Consider the following 19,085-nt stretch of genomic DNA (forward strand, 5'->3'; position numbering starts at 1 on the left):
GAATGTTGTTTGTTGAGAAAAGAATCGGTTCAACAATAAGTAAAATCTAAAAAAAATGTTTTTACTTTAAATGAGAGAACTATATATTGAGTTTTTTTACAAACATATTTAACATTTTTTTTCCTGATAAATGTGACCTTTTTTTACTTTATAAAAACTAAGTAAATATTTCTTTTTGTTGGTGAGCCTTTTAGTTGTTTTACCTTGAGTTAGGTGTTATTGAGGGCCTTCCTAGAAAAACACTTTGGGTTGTGTTATGTCCAGAATCCACTGGCAAAGATGGAGGAGTGTTTGGGGATTGCGTTCCCTAAGAACCCTACATACATATAGGTACATGATTTTTTTAACGGGTCCTTATTAAGGATATGACAGAGAAAGATATAACTATTAAGTACAGTACAAGAATCTTGTGAGTAGAGTGGTCCAAAGTTGCTGCTTGCACTCTTTGTATAAGGATGCCAAGACCACTCAAATTTTTTTTTTCCATCCAAAGTCTCAACTTTAGCCTTTAGGTGCTCACAGAAAAGGAAACATAAAGAGCAGCTGAGGGATGAAGCATCTGCAATCCCATTAAACAAATTTAAGTAATTGGAGTACAAGCTGTTCAGAGGTGGGTGTAATTCTGCCACCCCTGCAGATCACCTCTCTAAATAATTGTTATTAGTTACAGGAAAAGGACGCCGACTTTTTCTTTTTCTTTTGCTAAATAATTTAAGGGTGATTATGACACCAAATGCTGCATGTGAAACCAGGTAAAAAAAATGCAAGATAGGTTAAAAACATGTCCATAGAGAGGTAATAATTATTCATTGTCATACTGTCAAGAGAGAATATCGCCCACGTCTTTGCTAATTTATGCTATTCCTGCTTCCGGTTAAGTCTTCCGAAGATAATAGGAAGAGTGAAAGGCAGATAAAATTCATTTGAAATACTCCTATCAAGTGTTAGAAACTATAAAATCATAACTGAAACTCATTAATAAGAAACTAGATCCACAAAATTTTTATGATTAAATTTTAGCATTTCAAAATGGCTTGCAAACTTTATTTTCATCGTATTGTCGGCAATTTACAACTGTACGGATCTTGATCTAAGGAAAATAGAGTTCCCAGTTCCTTGAAAACAGCCAATATAACGTATTTATCGAAATTATATTAAGGGGAAAAAAATCCCCACATTGATAGTACCAAAACCGGGCAAAAATAATACGTTCCAATAAAACGGGAGGGGATTCAATTCAAAGGCATCAATAAATTAATAAGAGGATTCAATTCAAAGGCATCAATAAATTAATAAGAGGATTCAATTCAATGGCATCAATAAATTAATGAGATACACTTGCAGAATGGTTGAACTCATGTTCGTCTAAACGTTAACAATCGAAAGAGATCTAGCTACACTATAAAGATCTCAATCAGACTTATATATTAGAGCCGCATGGATCTAACCCCTTGAAAATAATACAACTCACTGAAGACTTGGACCAAGTACAAACAATTATTCTTGGATTAGCCCTAACACACTTCATGAAGAAAAAGAATGAATATATTTCGCTAGGACAGTAGGACCGGGCGACCCAATAACCTAACTAAATCTTCCTAAAATCTTAGATTTGTAAGCGATCTGTGTGTGCAAGCACCATTTTATGGATTTCTTCAGCTGTAGGACGTTTGCTTGGATTTTCTTCCACGCACTTATGAAACAAATCAACAAGGAATTTCAGCATGTCTACCCCAGCATCTGATTTTTCCAGCTCTTCACCAGATGGAATCATTGTGGGTCCATTCATTGAACTCAATACTCTCAGCTCATCAGTCAATTGTGGTCGTTTACCCATCTGTATTGGTCATTGTAATAAAATTAATTAAAATAGGTAGGTTAGAGTTGCACATGAACCCAAATAGTACAAGCACACCAAAAGTGGTACAAAAGATGACCATACCTGCAGACTATCAAGGAAGTGTGAATCTGAAAGTCCAGAATATGGAATTTGCAGAGTCAGCATCTCCAAAAGCAAGCATCCAAACGACCAAATGTCAGCTTCCTGTCACAAGATAAAGATAGATAAATTACAACCCAAGATACTATATCTGGTTCCGGGGCGAATTAAATTATTTTCACTATACATCTATTCTTGACCAAAGTCGTGAAGCAACATATGCACCTGCACCTCTAACCAAAACAAGGGGGGCACGGGGGGAATGCATCAGCAATTTGGTCTTACTACACAGGGATATCATACAATTTTGATAAACTAGCTGAATTTTAAGAGGCAGCAGAACAACAAAATTCCTAAAATAATTTTATTATTACTGATGTTTTTATTATTTTAGCTAATGCAATTGTGGTCTCTTCCAAATTATGGATTACGTGACATGTCCATCCAAATTAGTGACTTAGTGTCCTAAGGAACACCTGATGCTATTGAAACACTAGAATAAAAGGGGAATCCAAAAAGAAGACATCAGACAATAAATTTATCTATAAAGTTCAAATGAGAAGCAAACCTAGCCCCACACAAGATCCTCAGGAAAGCACATAAATCATAGTATCATACAATGAAAATCTTATGAACAAAGTTCTCTTAACCTAAAACACAACTTTTCACATTATGTAAAACTAAATTTTTAGTTTTTTTCTCTTTTAAATAGTTTTTATTCAACAATAGAATATACAAAACATTTAAATTTCCTAATACTATGTCTTCATTTTGTGAACATGATTCAGTTCTAAAATAAAATAGTAATTAGTTACTCTCTTCAAAAAATTGGCCCATGCATTGCACCAGCTTACATACTAGTATAGTAACCTAAATAAAACAGAAGACAACTTTTCAAATTATATAATATTAATATCAGTTTGTTTTACTGGTTATCCATGTCAAGAATACTGTTAGATATATACATGATTTGCTTTTGAGGTATCTCTTTCAAGGAGATTATTATATAATAATACAGTCAAGAATGCACTGCTGGTAACATCAAAACAAATTATTTATAAAACTAATCTAGTCTCCGATAGTCTCATAATAATTTCTCTTTTCACATAGATTAAAATATCTAAAAAGCACAATCAAAATAATCCAACTTCAGCCATGTACTTTAATGAATAATGAATTTACCTAAATTACTGAAACTATTTTGAAACTAAGGAGGTGTTTGGTAGAGGGATTCTTTTAAGTTTCCAAGGAATCTTAAGTTGAAAATGTTAATTTCTATGTTTTGTATGATAATTTTAAAAACCATTCATAAAAATCTAACATTCCCCCCAGGAATCATTTTTTAATTATGTTTTTCACTACGACTTTCCCATGAGAGGGGATAGAAATTCCAAATTACCCTCATGAAGGGGGAATTTTTTTTATAATAATTATGTCTCTCATTCCAGGGAATATTTTAGACATACCAAACATATATATGACATTCCCAAGAAGCATGATTCCTGGGAACAAAAAAGATTTTGTAGACTAAACGCCTCCTAATCTAAGACTGGGTCTCCAGTTTCATTCCCTCTAATTTTGCCAAAGTTTATATTCACTCCCCATTAGCATATGTAATATAACTACATAAAATGGGTACACAGCTATGTGCATGAATAGGTGGGAGATAAATGGAGAAATACAATAATAGGGACAGTGAAAAAGAAAAGTGTTGAAGAAAGCTAGGAAATTGCTGAAAGAAAGGGAGAAGTCATTATTCCAATATATATTTTACTTTATCATAGAGAACTACCTCCCATAATTTTGCATGCATAGACACAATACCTTTTTCCAACATCACAGATAATTTCAAAATCAAAGGACCAGGACCTATAGTTTAACTTTTGAAAATTAAATGTCAGTAACACCATTAGTGACATTGTTCATATATTTCAAACTCAAAATAAATAGCTGATCAGTAGGAAGAGGATCTTACCAATCCATAGGAGTTTTTTTTATACATAGTCCGCATAACCTCTGGAGCCATCCACCGAGGTGTTCCAACACATATACAGGGAGGAGGTGTTCCCGCATGAGCAATACAACACACATGTAAAGTTGATCTTAGTGGCACTGCACTATCAAAATCACAGAGCTTCACAGTGGGAGTTCCATCATCTCTCTTCCTATCCAAATTAAACAGTATGTTTTCACTTTTTATGTCACGATGAATTATGTGCTTTGAGTGCAGCTCTGACAAAGCACATGAGACATCTTTGGCGATATGCAAAGCCAACTCCACAGGAACATGCTTTTCACCAGCTTCTGACAGCTTCTCCAGATAATTCTGCAAGAAAATAGAGTGTGAATTTAAATAAAAGCAACCAAAAATGTGTTAATAATAACAAAGAAATGTAGAGAAAATCTTACTTTTAAGGAGCCCCCTTCCACATACTCCATAAAAATTGCAGATCTTAATACACGGTGTTCAGGATTACCATCAGCTGAGACAGACCATTGACATGAAATTTGGTGTCCGTACATTTCCACTATGCAAGGGTGTTTTAAAGCACCAAGAATTCTAATTTCTCCCAAACAATTATATTCGAAGTTTTTAATTTTGTCTGCCGAACTCCCCTGCTCTTCCAAAGTACGCACCTACAATACCACACAAGATGTGTGTAAAGTGCACCATATTATATTTATATTATATCCAAATAATCACAACAATTTAAATAACAAGAGGAAAGTGGAACAAGTCATGACCATAATGCTTAATTACAAACCTTTGCTGCAGCCTCAACTGATCCAAATTTGCATTTAACTAAAGTAGTTGAAGCCTTTGTCTCAAGTTCATCACATGTAGTGAGAGATGGAAAAGAATAATCAGGACCTGGACTTCCTATAGATGATATAGGAATTGTGGTTCGATTAAGAGGTATGTACCTGGAATCCAAGTCGTCAAACACTCAATAACCCCATATAATTTCACAGAAGTCAAATTTAAATAAAGTTCTCAAACGATGAATAAATCCATAGTAAGAAATTTTAATTAACATGAAGAATTCTGCCACTGCCAACCAAGTACCAAAGATAAACATTTGGGTCCAAATTTTATTAATCATTGCAATTGTAATGCTGACTAAACACCTTATCCAACAGTACAAAAACTATGATTTTCAAAGTCACTAATATTCATTTAGTTTCATACTGGACAGGGTTCCATAAAGATATTTCCAAAATAATTACAAAATGTGATGCCAACTTTCATAAATATGCTTGAAACCTTATCCAAACATGCACTGAGGCTAAGACTGAGTTTGGAGAAATCTATGATATTCAGTAATTTATACAAGATTAGGCTCCATGAAGATACTATATAAATATTTTAACTAAAATTGGATCCAGGTTTGCTGGTTTTAGTTTGGTAATTTTAAACCATAAGCAATATTCTTTACATGCTACAATATGATATAAGATTTAATTTCAAAATCAATTGAAGTTTTAAAATGCCAAATGATTGATGATTATTTAACATATACTAAATTTATAACAGGATTGGGAATAGAACTAATACCAAAAGTTATCTTTCAACATGAATCAAGAATAACTAAACTTAATTGACAAATAAAATTAATCTTAAATATAGCCAACTCAAGTGAAAGCAATATAAATATGACAACACTATACACTACCAAGCCAAACTGTGTTTTGCAAAAAGAAAAAGGTGTTCCACATCCACTTTTGACTCAGGACGTACATACCTGCAAAAATATTCAGGATCTTTCTCTTCTCTTATATCAAGAGGTCGACAAGCATCAATCAGCATTCGAACCCATGTAGCACCCCTCTTAATCAGAATGATATTCCAGGCATGTGGTGAAAAATCTAGGTAACCCCTGACAAGCTCACAAGGAACTGGTGGCTCCATGTGATCACATAAATACTGTAAAACAAATCAACTAGCATTAGATCATAAGGCGCAAAAAATGAAAAGCTACAGCACAAAACTATAGCATGAACATAGTAACCGATCACCTTAAAGTCACCAAAATAAAATGATCACCTTAAAAAGCAGAGCTCTATGTCTACATACACCATACTGCACAGAGCCAATTGGAATTATGATCGAATTTCGCCTTTTTTTTATAGAGTCGAGAGATTTTTCCGACATCTTCGAAAGAGTGATATCTTCTATGGTGTTTGCAACTGGTTCAGTGGGAGAACTTATACTGGTGCTGCTTCCAGCTGAGCATGTACAGACAAAAGGCTTATTATAGTTTGAACCGGACACAGATTTCCGTGTCCTTTCTACAATACCACTTCTATCACTGCCACCAAAATGATCAGATACAAAGAGTGCAAGCAGTGATGCCATCTGCAAGTTATCAACCCCATCCTGGTTCCCATATCTGCTTAAACCATTTAACTTCTTCAAATTATAAACCAATGCCTGAGCAGCTAGCATAACAGCATCCAACTCTTCATCGATTTTTCTGGAAGATAACAAACAATCTAAATACATTAGGAAGAAAATTAGTGTATCATATGCTACCATTACTACTAGTCTGCTACTCTACTACTAAGAGTAATAATTGTAAAAAAAACCTGTCCAAAAGGATGACTTCACGAGAAGCAAGACAATGATTTTGCTCATAACACTCAAGAGGCATAAACAGCCGATCTCGTCCTGCATCATAAAAGCCATCTGATAGATGGTCTTCAATGCCACAAAATGAGATCTTGCTGTACTTGCAAGACAATAATGAACTAGAACTAATTGACTTTCTAGACTTGCATGGTTTAGGATTATCAAGATCACGATCTAAATGTCTCTTTGATTTAGAAACACACTCCAAAAGTTCTAAACAAGATGCTTCATCCTGTTCACTTGGCCTCTTATCTAAGGAGCACAAGGATTCCTCTTTTTCATCTTTGCTTTCGGTAGTGCAGCAATCTTCTCCAGAAAACTGCTTTTCAGTAATTACTTCATCATTGTTATCATTATCAATTGCATTGTCATTTACTGCTCGTTCAGAGGATATTCTTTTATTATTATCATCCAGGCTCCCATTCTCTGATACAATTTCTGCACAACTTTCAGAAGCAAGACTATCATGATTTTCTGGTTCAGAAATTCTGTGAATCTTCTTGCTCAACAACTGGTCATCATGATCTACAGCTTTCCACTTTCTACTATTGTTCAAGCGTTCTTGACGAGCTTTCTGCTGTAAATGATGTCGCCTTTTCCACCGTTTGCCTGACTTCCGGGAAGCAAAACATCTGCTGCTAGACGAGGAGCTTGTTAACATGCTTGATGAGGTATTATGAGGGCCTGCAAAAGAATTCATAGAAGAGTACTTAGCTTTAAATACATGAACTCAATCATTCACACTGCAAATGGGAAGAGAAAACACTAAATGAGGGGGAATAAACCAAAGATGGAAATACATTATAGACCTATAAGCCTCACCGTCAGAAAGGGTTTCATCATTTTCCTGAAAGTTGCTTTCATAGAGATCCATTTCAACAGAAGAACTGCAATCATCTTTGCATCTAGCTTTATCATTTCCATCCATATTACAACATATCCATGAAGGAATTTGGAAAATCCCAAGCAGCTTGTTGTACTTGAACAATAAATATACATACAAATATGTTAACAGCTATTTATGCATATGAAAATCATACGATTTAAAAAGAAAATCAAAACATTAATATATAGCTAGAACTTAATAACACACAGAAGTAATGTAAAATGTAGATAAATGTGCAATCCCATTTACACCCAGAACTATTATCGTTTGTTTCATATGCTAGCTACAGCTACAAAATCAATACCTTGGATGCACAGAGGCACCTTCAATGCGGTCCCTCCAGTTAAAACACTGTCAGATTCCACCAAATTAAATGCATATTAAACACCAATTCAAGCAAAGGAAACAGGACAAAGATTGCATATCAGACACTAGTACGCACAATCAGCCATAAAAGGAATGCAAACATGCACTGTCGGTTATTTAGTTTAGACCAAAAAGCTGATCTAAAAAACCAAAACAAGTTTACACTTACAGACCTTAAGATGTAATTTAAAACAACTATAATAGACACCCAAAATTTTCATGCAATGAATCAAATGAGTAAGAATTTATTTCTCCCATCATATGTGTGTGTGCATTTAAGGTAAACAAAATTAGCTTCAACATATGTTAAAACAACTAGCAAAGTCTGAAACAGCAAAATCCCCAACCGAGAATAACACATATTTAACTAAGCACCTGAAGATTTAACTCTTGAAGTCTATGCATTGAGGCAAGTTCAAGGGACCCTAACGAAGTCAACCTATTATTCGACAGGTCCAATCTCTCCAACCTTGACAGAGAAGACATCGCTGCCGGCAGTTCCACTAATTTATTATTCGCAACCTTCATCGATATCAAGCCTTTCAAATAACTAATCTCCGCCGGCAATGTCTTCATTTTATTGAACGAGAGATCAAGATACTCCAGTTTCTTCAAGCATCCAATTTCCGGAGGAAGGTATCTATGAGTTCCAAAACATACATACACACATAACTTAATGCTCCAAAAAAAAATCACATCTTTGTAATCTAAAACCAAAATTGATTGAAAACAAGAAAAACGCAAATTAAGTGGAAGTTTAATAGCGAAAGAGGAACGAGCACTAACCGAATAGAGAAATGGCAAATGGAAAGCTTGGTCAAACACTTGAGACCCGAAATCTCGGTCAAAATCGGAAAAGCCGAAGGTCTGGGAGGTCCTTTGGAGAGTTCGAGTTCCTTCAAACCCTTGAGCGTGTGCAACTGCAAGCCTCCAATCCCCGGCGAGGAAATCTTCATCTGCAAGCACTCCAACGCCGTCAAGTTCCCGAATTCCGGCGCAAAAAGGTTAATCTCGTTTCCGAAGAACTTCAACGTTCGCAACCGCGCGAGCCGCGACACCGACTTCGGAATCAAGCTGTAAACGTTCTTGTACACGTAAAGGCTCTCCGCGGAGTCCCCGGCGTTCTCCGCCGCCGGAAATTCGACGCTTTTTCCGGTCACGTCGAGAGCGGCGCCATCGTCGGTTCCGGGGTCGAGGGAATCGGTGTCAGCGTTAGGGTCGTCGGGTTTCTCCGGCGAGTCGCCACGCTCGGGCGCGGGTTCGTCGGAGTGAAGAAGCTGCATTGGCTCCGATGGGGTTCGCGAATTGGGGAGTGGAGAATGGAAAAGGGAAAAGAGAAACCCTAGGAGGCTAGAATCTAGAGGCAGCGTTTGCGGTGGATTAGAATATTTGGGGAGTAGTCGCGAATCGAGACGTTGGTTGCCAAACGCTGCGTTAGGGCAAGGTACGATAATAGCCCCTGTTTTCGGCACTATTTACTAGGTTTTCAGGGGTCACGGTCAAAAGAGGCTGCGGGGTGTATCATCATACTTAAAAAACAGGAAGAAAAAAAAAAAAGGTAAAAACCCGTGCTCTTTCAGCTTTACCCAGATTACAATTCATCTTGTTTTTTGGAAACTTTTTTTTTTTTATAAAGAAAGGAGAGAGAGAAGTAACCAGTATAATATAGGATTCAATCCAAAGATTCAGTGTGTATTTTGATTTTTTGGAGTATGAATTTTCAAACCATTGAACATACAAGTACGTGAGAGAAAGTTTTGAAATCAATGTATGTTGAGGGTGAGAAAATGGAAAACCAAACACACTATAAATTTTTGTTGTAATTTGTGGATCGAACAACATGATTGTGTGAAGAGAGAAAAGCTTCAATCAACAACGGTATTTTATCTTTAAAAAAAAGTTTTTTTGTTACAATTAGATATGACAATGCGTAAAGTATTCACTGGATACCCACAAAATCACTAATAATAAGTAAGATATATAATTACCCATTAAATGAATATGAGCACAAATTTGAGTACCTTAATACATAATTCTTTCATTTTTTTATGAAAGATTATTATGGCATATCATTAAGAAGAACAACAAATACAATCAGGAATATTATGAAACATATGTGGACTAGCATAGAATCAAGACGCTCAAGCTAATGAATGAACGACTAGATTGATTTGTCTACGAACTAAACTCATAATGAGTTATGGACTAAGCTCAGATTTTGTTTACACATGGCAATAATGGAATAATGGACCCGACTCTGTAATGGAACAAGTTGGACATATGTTGTCATACACTTGTTTGCAGTCGACTTCAAAAAATGACATTTTTGCAAGCGCAAGTTAATTGTCTAAGATATGGTTTTGAGAGAGTAGAACCAAAGTTACTTTGACCATTGTGGATAAGCAAGCTCCTAGGTCTGCAAAGATTGAAGCATCAGGCTTAGTCCATCTCGAGACATGGTCAGCGCCAAGAGTATGAGGGGCTCAGGATGTTAGTTACGAGTGAGTGATCTTTTTTGGTCACCAATGCAAGACATAATCCTTAGCTATGCCCCAAGACAAATTAATTGGCTTCTCCAAATCTTCCCAAGCTTTTTCGTTTCTTCTGCGACACAATGTCCAGAAGGTCGAGATGAAAGTTACTTAATTGCTGACCAGAGTTCAAGTACTTTAATGCCCAAAAGATGCATTTACAGACAATTTTTTTTATTACCAAAAGAATCTTGATATGATTCCACACATATAATAATAATAATAATAATAATAATAATAATATTTACCGAATAAATCATGTTCCTTAATCCATCAAACATAAGATCATTCCATCATTTGCTAAGATATAGATGTCATATTATCATTTAATGTTGTAACAAAAATTAAAAATAAATAAAGGATTAAAATCAAAACAAAAATCATTAAAAAGACTAAAATAAAAAATATTCCTTATTTTATAGGGACCAAATGTTTATTTAAGGAAAAAAAAACTTAAATATGTTTGTTGCGCCGATAAATATATTAAATCAATATGTAGTAATATATCATTCATAATATATATAACAATATTTATTATAATTTTTTAATCTACATATTATCTTTATCATATATATATATATATATATATATATATATATATATATATATATATATATATATATACACGTGTGTTGTTATAATAATTTATACACATAAATTTTAATTATAATATTAAAAATATTTGAATAATAATCATTATGTTACAAAGCTTACATAATTTCTTAATAGTTATAAGAAAAGTATTTGCATGAATAAAATATTGTTTTGTATAATTTTATATTTTTCATACTCTGTAAAAAAAGTAAGTTGAAAGCTATTTTTAGAAAAATATATGTATGCTTGATAAAACAATAATTTTATCAATAAATAAAATAAAATAATAATTTTTCAACTTAATTTATAATATATCATAATGTTATTTGGTTTATTATTTAACGTGTACTAAATATTTGATAAAGCTAAAGTTTATCACGTTATTAATCTATTATGATTTTATCTTATTCTTGTATTCTATTTTATTGAAACCATCAGATACGTCTTAAAAAGAAAAAGTACTTTAAGATCATTTTAGTCACTAAAAGGTTCACCTGAAAGAAAAATATTGTTTACAATGAAACATTTTCTCAGGTATCATCAAAGGATTCATTTAGAATTGTCATTTCTCTTGTAGCATATTATGATAATGATTTGGAATTTTATTAAAAAAAATGAATGTAAAGACAACTTTCTTAACTGCATCTCTACGAAAACATTTATACGCAAACAACATGAGGTTTTATAGATAGTAAACAGGAGCGTTGTTGAAAATTTTATGAATTCGTCACTTGACTTCCACAAATTTTTTTAAGGAAAATAAAGTGGATCAATATCTCAAGGTTTGTGGGCTTAAATTTATGGGTAGTTTGTTTAAATTTATTTATTGAAATAAGTATTTATTTTATTAAAATAAGTAACTTTTATTTATTAATGTATTTGTCTACCATATTTTTGTTTTTAAAAAATATTTATTTTAAGAAATAAATTTTATTTGTTTTTTAAATAAATGTTTATCTTAAAGTTGTTTTTTATTCTCTGTATAACGAAATGATGGACACATATGACGTAATACAAAGGAGTGACGGACTAATATTTTTGGTGAGCTTAAATCACGTTCTGTTGGTGTGCTATGTGCCATTGCATTATGCCATTGTCAAAAGCATTTTAGACTATGTTGCAATTAATTAAGCAATGTTTCTTTAGTAACAGCTAGTTCAAAATTTCAATTTTTAGGTGGAAAATCATATATATATATATATATATATATATATATATATATATATATATATATATATATATATAAACGATTGAAAGTCGTGTTTTACACATTCAAGTTTTTGCAATAGAGATTCAAAATAATAAATTATACTGAGAAGAACTAGTAAATTGCACATTAAACATCACAATACATGAATACAACATATATAAAAATAATAATAATACAATAATTTCCCAAAGCAAGAATACAAATTCTAATAAATCTCACTATCTTTAATGACTTTTTTTTACTTAATAATACTTATGTCATTTAATTATAAATTAAATATTATCTCATTTAATTATGAATCGAATAATACTTACTTCATTTAATTATGAATAAAACATTCAATACAAAAATCATATAATCAAGCATAGGTTAAGGAATAATGAAGTCATACTTATTAATTCATGAGCAACTCCATTAATTTATCTTTTAACAAATCTTATTGCATAGGATGAATAAGTAACTAAAATCTTTTTACATTCAACAATAATATTTCTCAATTATATCGGTTTATTTTTATCATTTTATCATTTAATTCAAATACTACATGATTAAATTTCATTATAATTACAAAATAAATAGTTGTTAATAGATTCCCGTTTCACTTTCTTTAACATTCATGCATAGTTGTCTCCATAATGTCATTAATAAAACCAATCTTTCTTAATTATCACGAACACACAAACCAATTCCAGTATTATTATGAATTATATGAAAACTATAATTCATGTTGCATTTGAGTCATCCATGCTATGATTTTTGTCACCCTTCAACGACACGATTTTAAGTGTCAATTCTCCTCCATTGATCTTTTATCTTTGCACACTCTTAACTCTAATGAAACTCCTCATTACTTTCCTAAACCTTGTCATTCCTCCTTCTCCATATGCTCCATGACAAGATATTGATCTTTCATTTCTTCCTATAGTTTTGAAAACAAGGTGAAGAAAAATTTCTTACATGATTCAGTTTGTAACAAGATCTCCTTTAGACAATTGTTTAAGTCAAGCTTCAACCCACGATTTTCATTTTTTGTGCAGGTAAAAAGCATGTGAATAGTTGTTTCAACTTTAAATTTATATAACAGAAAAATAATGAGATACAATACGCCACTAGAATTCAAAGTTGCTCTAGTTGGAATGTAGCCTCTAGGTATTCTTCATATCAAATTTCTTACTCATGATGAAATATTTGCTTTCTAAATTTCTTATTCATTATCCATTAGCTCATTTATTATCACTCTATACGCACTATTTACTGAATATACTTCATTTGATGTATAATCTCATATTTTAGTGTTTTGTTGATCAACATTTAACAATAATATTCTTAAGATGAGCTTCACATCCTCCACTTTAAAATTTTGCTCAAGAAATACGTAGTTCCAACAAAAAGTGTCTTTATCATCAAACTCTCACTTTTAAATCCTCCACGCCACTTAGAGGTGGAGTTCGAATGAGTGCATAATCCTTATGCCTCAACCACAATTCTCCCAAAACATTACCATTCTCCCAATTTCCTAGCTTCCACCTCACACCTTCCTTCAATCCCGTTTTAAAAAAATATAATATGCTTCGCTAAAAATATGATGGGTTATTACACAACCCATAAAATCCCCTTTTAATGATCTAGAGCAGTAATACCATTGTTTTATGCTATTATCTTAAAATTTAAATGAAATCTTATTTTACTTTAAATTCTAACAAATCTCATTATAATTATATTATTATCTTAAAAATTAAATTAAATGTTCTTTTTATAATAGTTTATTTCATTTAAAGTATAATCAAATGATTTTTTGTTTATCAAAAAAAGTTTTAGTAAATTGAGTCTGATGATTCAATATGATCACGGTAGATCTCAAAATTCAAAAAAACATGTTAGTTCTCTATTTTCCGATATACTTATAAATTATTCAGCATCAAACTCCTCACATTAACAATAAAAAACAAACACACATGTCTTTGTTAGATATGAATTTGTTCACCATTGCCAGACCAACATTTATTGGTATAATTAAATGCTTTTAATCTATATAATTATTAGATGACGATATAAATGAGGGAAATAATTTTTTTGGTTAATACATGTGTAAAAAATGATAATTATGCATTACATATAACTTAATTATAAATTAATCTCTATCAAATTAATTTTATTCAACATTACAATTTAATAACAAAAAATCTCACAAACTTAATAACATAACAAAATTATCATACTTTTACATACATAAAGATTAAATTATAATTTTTTTCTTTAAAAGAATAAGTCATCACTAATTTATACAGAACGAAAAATCATATGCCCATATAAAAAAAAGTTTCCCTTAGGTTCACTTTTATTTAATTAATTAATTATTCAAACGTCTTCTTCGAGTTGCCGTTGAAGCGAGGACAATCGGTGAAGGCCTGGAGGGTGAATCACTTCTGATCTGTTCTCCATTGGAAGCCGTCGTCCATTCTGAGTCAGATCGAAAACTCACAGTCACACTCATTACGAGTTGAAATCGTTGGAACCTCGTCGAACAACCATTCAAATTGAGACAGACACACGTGCTCTGACTCGCCGGAATCTCACCGGAAAACAAGTTCGTCGGAACTCAGTTGGCGAACTTGAAATTGACGCTTAGGGCAACTCCAACCAAAAATTCCGTCCAAAACGAGGGAATTCTAAAATTCCCATTCGCTCTCTCTCTCGCTCTTGCAGATTCACGCTCGTTCTCACTCTGGCGGATCGTGGCTCGTTTTCGCTCTCAAGCTTTCTCTCTGGTTCGTCTCTCTCATTCGAATTCTTTTTCTCTCTAGTTCGAATTTCTCGCTCGGACTCTCTTTTTCTCTGGTTCGTCTCTCTTTCCTATTGTTTGATTAGGGTTTGATTTAGGTCTAATTCACGATGTTCCTCTTGTTATAGAAAATCTAAGCGATTGAGTTTTTGAATTTGTTGGCTTATGTGCAGGGCCAGCCTTGAACACCTGTGTGTTAGATTTCACCCCTCTGTGTGTTTAGTTAATTTGGGGATTTGTATAGATTTCTGCAACAATGATTATTCATGCTCATCATGATCTAAAATAATATTCGCTCGAATGGAATTGTAAATATTTATGTCTTCTTCCCTGTGTTGATGCATTTTACATGGCTTTATAAATTATAAACAATATCTTTTCTTTTTTGTTAGATATCTGAATCTGATACACAGCACAATATTGTGAACTTTATGACTTGATTAAATTTTATGAATAAACTCCTTACAATTTTGTAGAAAAAATTATCTGTAGGCTGTCATATTATCATATATGTCTAACATTATGCTGATATATCAATCTAGATCATATATAACTTTCATTATGCAGATTAATGGAGTAAGATAAAATAGTTCTGGATTTCCTTCATCAGTGGTGATTTTGCTTTGAGATGTCATTTTTGAGCATAACACAATTATGCTAGAAAGTGGCAGGCTTTTCTTTTTCTTTTATTTTCTTCTTTTGCTTTGCTTATACATTTCTCATATTTTGCAGGTTGAAGCTGAAGAGTAACCTGAGATATCCAAGGATTATTTTGCAGGTTGTGCATGTTATTATTGTTATGGTATCCAGTGTCTGTTGTCCCAGTGTTTTTTTTAGTGTTTAGTTAGTGTTAATTCTGAATTAAATGGCTTGGTGACTTAATGGAATTTAAGTCTCTTTGATAGCTTATGAGTCATAACACTTATGTTTTGATGTGTTTATCTGCTATTGTAAAATTCCTAGCCACAAACATATAGAACTAACCACCACCCGCAGAGCCTGCAATCCAGTGGCTTATATAATTGCTCATAAAAATAATTTTCAACGCCTGTTTAGTTTTACTTTCTTTTTAAATTCAGGTGGAATTTTAATTAAAAACCTGCTGCTGTTCTGTTTGTGTTAGAATTTGAAAATGTCAATGGCAAGCGAATCAAGCTGGGTCGGGAGGAAGCCAGTGAAACGCATTGGGGGAATGTCCGATGCTCTTTCAATTGCAGCCGATCTTGGTTTCTCCTTGTCCCCTCCCCCATCCCAGGTACCATGCTATATTTGAAAATTGCTGGCAACACACTCTCTAACATACTCTTATAAACACATTCTTTATTGTTAGCTGAAATTTATTAGAAATTACAGAATTCTATGGGTCCCACTACTTGTCTGATGAATCCATTGATGGTTTTGTAGTTTCCAATAAATTTTAACCAGTAGATGAGAGTGTGCTGGTAGCATTCCTCATATATATTTTATCCTCCAATTCGCACTATTTGTTTGGCAAATTGTGGCATGTTATTGTCTTTCTTTCTAGGAAGGACTTCAGAATTCATCCCCCACAACTGGGGAAAAGGGTGAGGACTTGATCAGGGTTTTGAGAGAACTGACTACCGTCCAAAGAAAAATTGCAGATTTGCAAGTTGAACTTCAAGGTCGAAAGGTTAGCCTTTTAGCCATTCCAGTTGTATCTGGACCATCTGATGTTTCCTAGTTGGTTAAGAATTAATTTTCTGACATAAGTAAAACCAATTCCTTCTTTTGATGTTATTTTAACTTGTATCTGTCTACTCATCTAGAGATTTGTAAAATTTTTAGGATGACAAAAATGTTGCACATTTGACTCATGTGAGTGAAATGGAAAAGAAGATTGAGACATTGGCAAGGATTACTACTATACTCAAAGATGTTATTCAGAACAAGGTAATGTAATCTGCCCACTTTAGCTACCACTGCTTTAGTGCATCACAATCAGGTTTTCCAGGTTTAGTTTATTATTCTAAGCATCTATACAATATAAAAGAATTTCTTAACAAGTATCATTTTATGCTTTCGTATCCTCTTGTTCTCTTTTCCTGCTTAACAGTAGTTGGGGCTTATGTGATCCAGATATAACTAGACAACTATTATGTGCTTTCTGAGATTATTTCAATGCCAAAATTTTGCAGGATCGCATTATAGCTCGCCTACAGCAGCCATATTCCCTTGATTGCATTCCTGTTGAAGCAGAATATCAGGTTGGCTTAATTTATTTTTTCCCCCCACTGTGTTAGTGGCATTTCTCATTGGTATACATTTTCTTATTTTGTGTTTCATTCCTGTGTTTGCTAAATGAAGTCTATAATGTGATATTTCACTACTTTGCTTGAATAAAGGATGTTAACTAATTTTAAACCTTAAATATTTTTTTCCTATACTTTCACCTAGTTATCCAATTGAAATTACAAATTTTAATCTTGGGGTCAATAACAAATTAGTTCTAAATTCTAACATCACCATATATCCTCACTACCAACTTTAGTAGAAAATTGATGTAAATGTTGAACTATTATTGAGTGTAAATTTTAATCAATGCAAGACAAGCATTGTAATGCCTGTGTCATATTTCTCTAATTTGTGCAGAAACAATTCTCTGAACTACTGATGAAGGCAGCTAGTGATTATGGTGCTTTGACAGCATCAGTGGCAGATTTTCAGTGGAGTCAGAATTTCAAGGAACCTCCTTCAGTTTGGGGGGTATGCTTCTACATTCCTTTTATTGTTTTAAGCTAGTCTTGATTAGATATTAGTTCATTCTGTTTCCATTAATTATGTCTCAACTTGTTAACCAATTTGCATCAATAGACCCTAGTTTTAACCTTCTCTTTTGCGTTGCTTACCTACCTTTAGTATTATAATTTATAAATGCTATTTGAAAGCATCAAGAATATGACTCAGTGAGTAATTACAAGTCTATTTAAGTCCACTTTGACACTCAAATTTCTTCAAGTTCGATCAACTAACCTGCAGTACTATAAATGGAGTTTAAAATAGTTTAATGAAATCACTGACATGTGAAAATAAACCTGTAAGTTCTTTAATTCTTATTTTGAGCATAAGAAACTAATTTTAATGTCTGTTACATGTTCTGAAGGTTATGCATTCTATCACATTTCATTAAGTGTTTCCCAATGCAAACAAAGTGCACAGGCATGTGTATGACCATCCCTTTTTTGTGTTTGCTACTTTCATTTTAAATGAAATTATTCTTTATTGTTTCTTCAGGAAATGCTTCGGCCCATTCCTGTAGCTTTGGCATCTTGCACTCGGTTCTTTGAAGCCATGTCTGCCACAAGAGAGTCATTTGCATCACTTCAAAAACTGAGAGTTGGCCATTTTGATTCCCCTCTATCTCGAACACCAGCTGTAGATTCTTCCCAAAGAGTATCGGGAGTTTCTGATTATCTAACACCACCTCCATGGAAAACTGAAACGAACTTTGATGACTTGGGTATCAGAAACCAAAGGAGACAACATCTAGATCAGCAGGTGGAGGATCTAAACAGCTAGGTGAATGAGATCCATCAGAATATTTGTACAAGCCTAAGGATCTTGTCTTGCCGTCCCTCATTTAAAGAAGAGTGTTACATAGATATCTAACATACTCTCTGTATCATTTGTGTGATATATCATACTTCAATTATTTTTGCAAATCAATTATGCCATTGTTGGTTTAGAATTATATATTTTTTGAGTCACTAGAACTAGCGTCACAACTGATGTGTTAAATTCTCTAATGGTTTTGCCAATGCTGCAAGGCTAAAAATCCGGGTTGAATAATTTAAGGTAACTTATGCAACTACCACTTTAGATATATAATAAAATAAAATTGCCTAACTTGTTTTTAAAAATAAAGATTTTTGTAACATTAATGATAAAAAAAAATTAATTTGTATGTCATGTTTGATATTCATGATTTAACTTAGAATTTTGTAAAATCTAATATAAAATTATGAGATGAGACTCGGAATCTTCCATAATTTATGACATCTTACAAAACTAAGATAAAATCAAACTAATAATTTTTTTTTTCCAATGGACAGCTAAAATAGAATTGGAACAGTAAATATGTTTGTTAGGCTGTCTGCACGCAAAAGCCAATTCCTGCCGTAAATCTCTG

At 33.0% G+C, this 19,085-nt stretch overlaps 2 protein-coding genes across 2 annotated transcripts; one reads left to right on the forward strand and one right to left on the reverse strand.

Moving 5' to 3' along the window:
• Window positions 1-1,301: 1,301 nt before the first annotated feature.
• Window positions 1,302-9,304, reverse strand: LOC100819959 (uncharacterized). The gene is made up of 11 exons (XM_003535591.5): window positions 8,608-9,304; window positions 8,197-8,461; window positions 7,392-7,548; window positions 6,527-7,253; window positions 5,985-6,414; window positions 5,683-5,864; window positions 4,705-4,864; window positions 4,349-4,576; window positions 3,915-4,265; window positions 1,943-2,044; window positions 1,302-1,837 (listed from the first exon to the last, which is right to left on the reverse strand). Exons 1-11 carry the CDS (start codon window positions 9,102-9,104, stop codon window positions 1,607-1,609), a joined length of 3,330 nt encoding a protein of 1,109 aa, XP_003535639.1. The 5' UTR covers window positions 9,105-9,304; the 3' UTR covers window positions 1,302-1,606.
• Window positions 9,305-14,443: 5,139 nt separating this feature from the next.
• LOC100808048 (AUGMIN subunit 2) lies at window positions 14,444-18,618 on the forward strand. The gene is made up of 8 exons (XM_006589514.4): window positions 14,444-14,924; window positions 15,671-15,716; window positions 16,062-16,193; window positions 16,464-16,589; window positions 16,745-16,849; window positions 17,095-17,163; window positions 17,549-17,662; window positions 18,191-18,618. Exons 3-8 carry the CDS (start codon window positions 16,071-16,073, stop codon window positions 18,473-18,475), a joined length of 822 nt encoding a protein of 273 aa, XP_006589577.1. The 5' UTR covers window positions 14,444-14,924; window positions 15,671-15,716; window positions 16,062-16,070; the 3' UTR covers window positions 18,476-18,618.
• The last annotated feature ends 467 nt before the right edge of the window (window positions 18,619-19,085 follow it).

This window comes from Glycine max, chromosome 10 (assembly GCF_000004515.6).
Source record: "Glycine max cultivar Williams 82 chromosome 10, Glycine_max_v4.0, whole genome shotgun sequence".
Classification (NCBI taxonomy): domain Eukaryota; kingdom Viridiplantae; phylum Streptophyta; class Magnoliopsida; order Fabales; family Fabaceae; genus Glycine; species Glycine max.

Excerpts from the sequence above, each read along its gene's own strand:
- LOC100819959 (XM_003535591.5), bottom strand. The coding sequence starts at position 9,104 with ATGCAGCTTCTTCACTCCGACGAACCCGCGCCCGAGCGTGGCGACTCG. Across the intron at positions 8,462-8,607 it reads ATTTGCCATTTCTCTATTCG|ATACCTTCCTCCGGAAATTG; the intron begins GTTAGTGCTCGT and ends TGGAACTCATAG. Across the intron at positions 2,045-3,914 it reads AAAAAAACTCCTATGGATTG|GAAGCTGACATTTGGTCGTT; the intron begins GTAAGATCCTCT and ends ATCTTGTGACAG.
- LOC100808048 (XM_006589514.4), top strand. The coding sequence starts at position 16,071 with ATGTCAATGGCAAGCGAATCAAGCTGGGTCGGGAGGAAGCCAGTGAAA. Across the intron at positions 16,590-16,744 it reads TTGAACTTCAAGGTCGAAAG|GATGACAAAAATGTTGCACA; the intron begins GTTAGCCTTTTA and ends TAAAATTTTTAG. Across the intron at positions 17,164-17,548 it reads CTGTTGAAGCAGAATATCAG|AAACAATTCTCTGAACTACT; the intron begins GTTGGCTTAATT and ends TAATTTGTGCAG.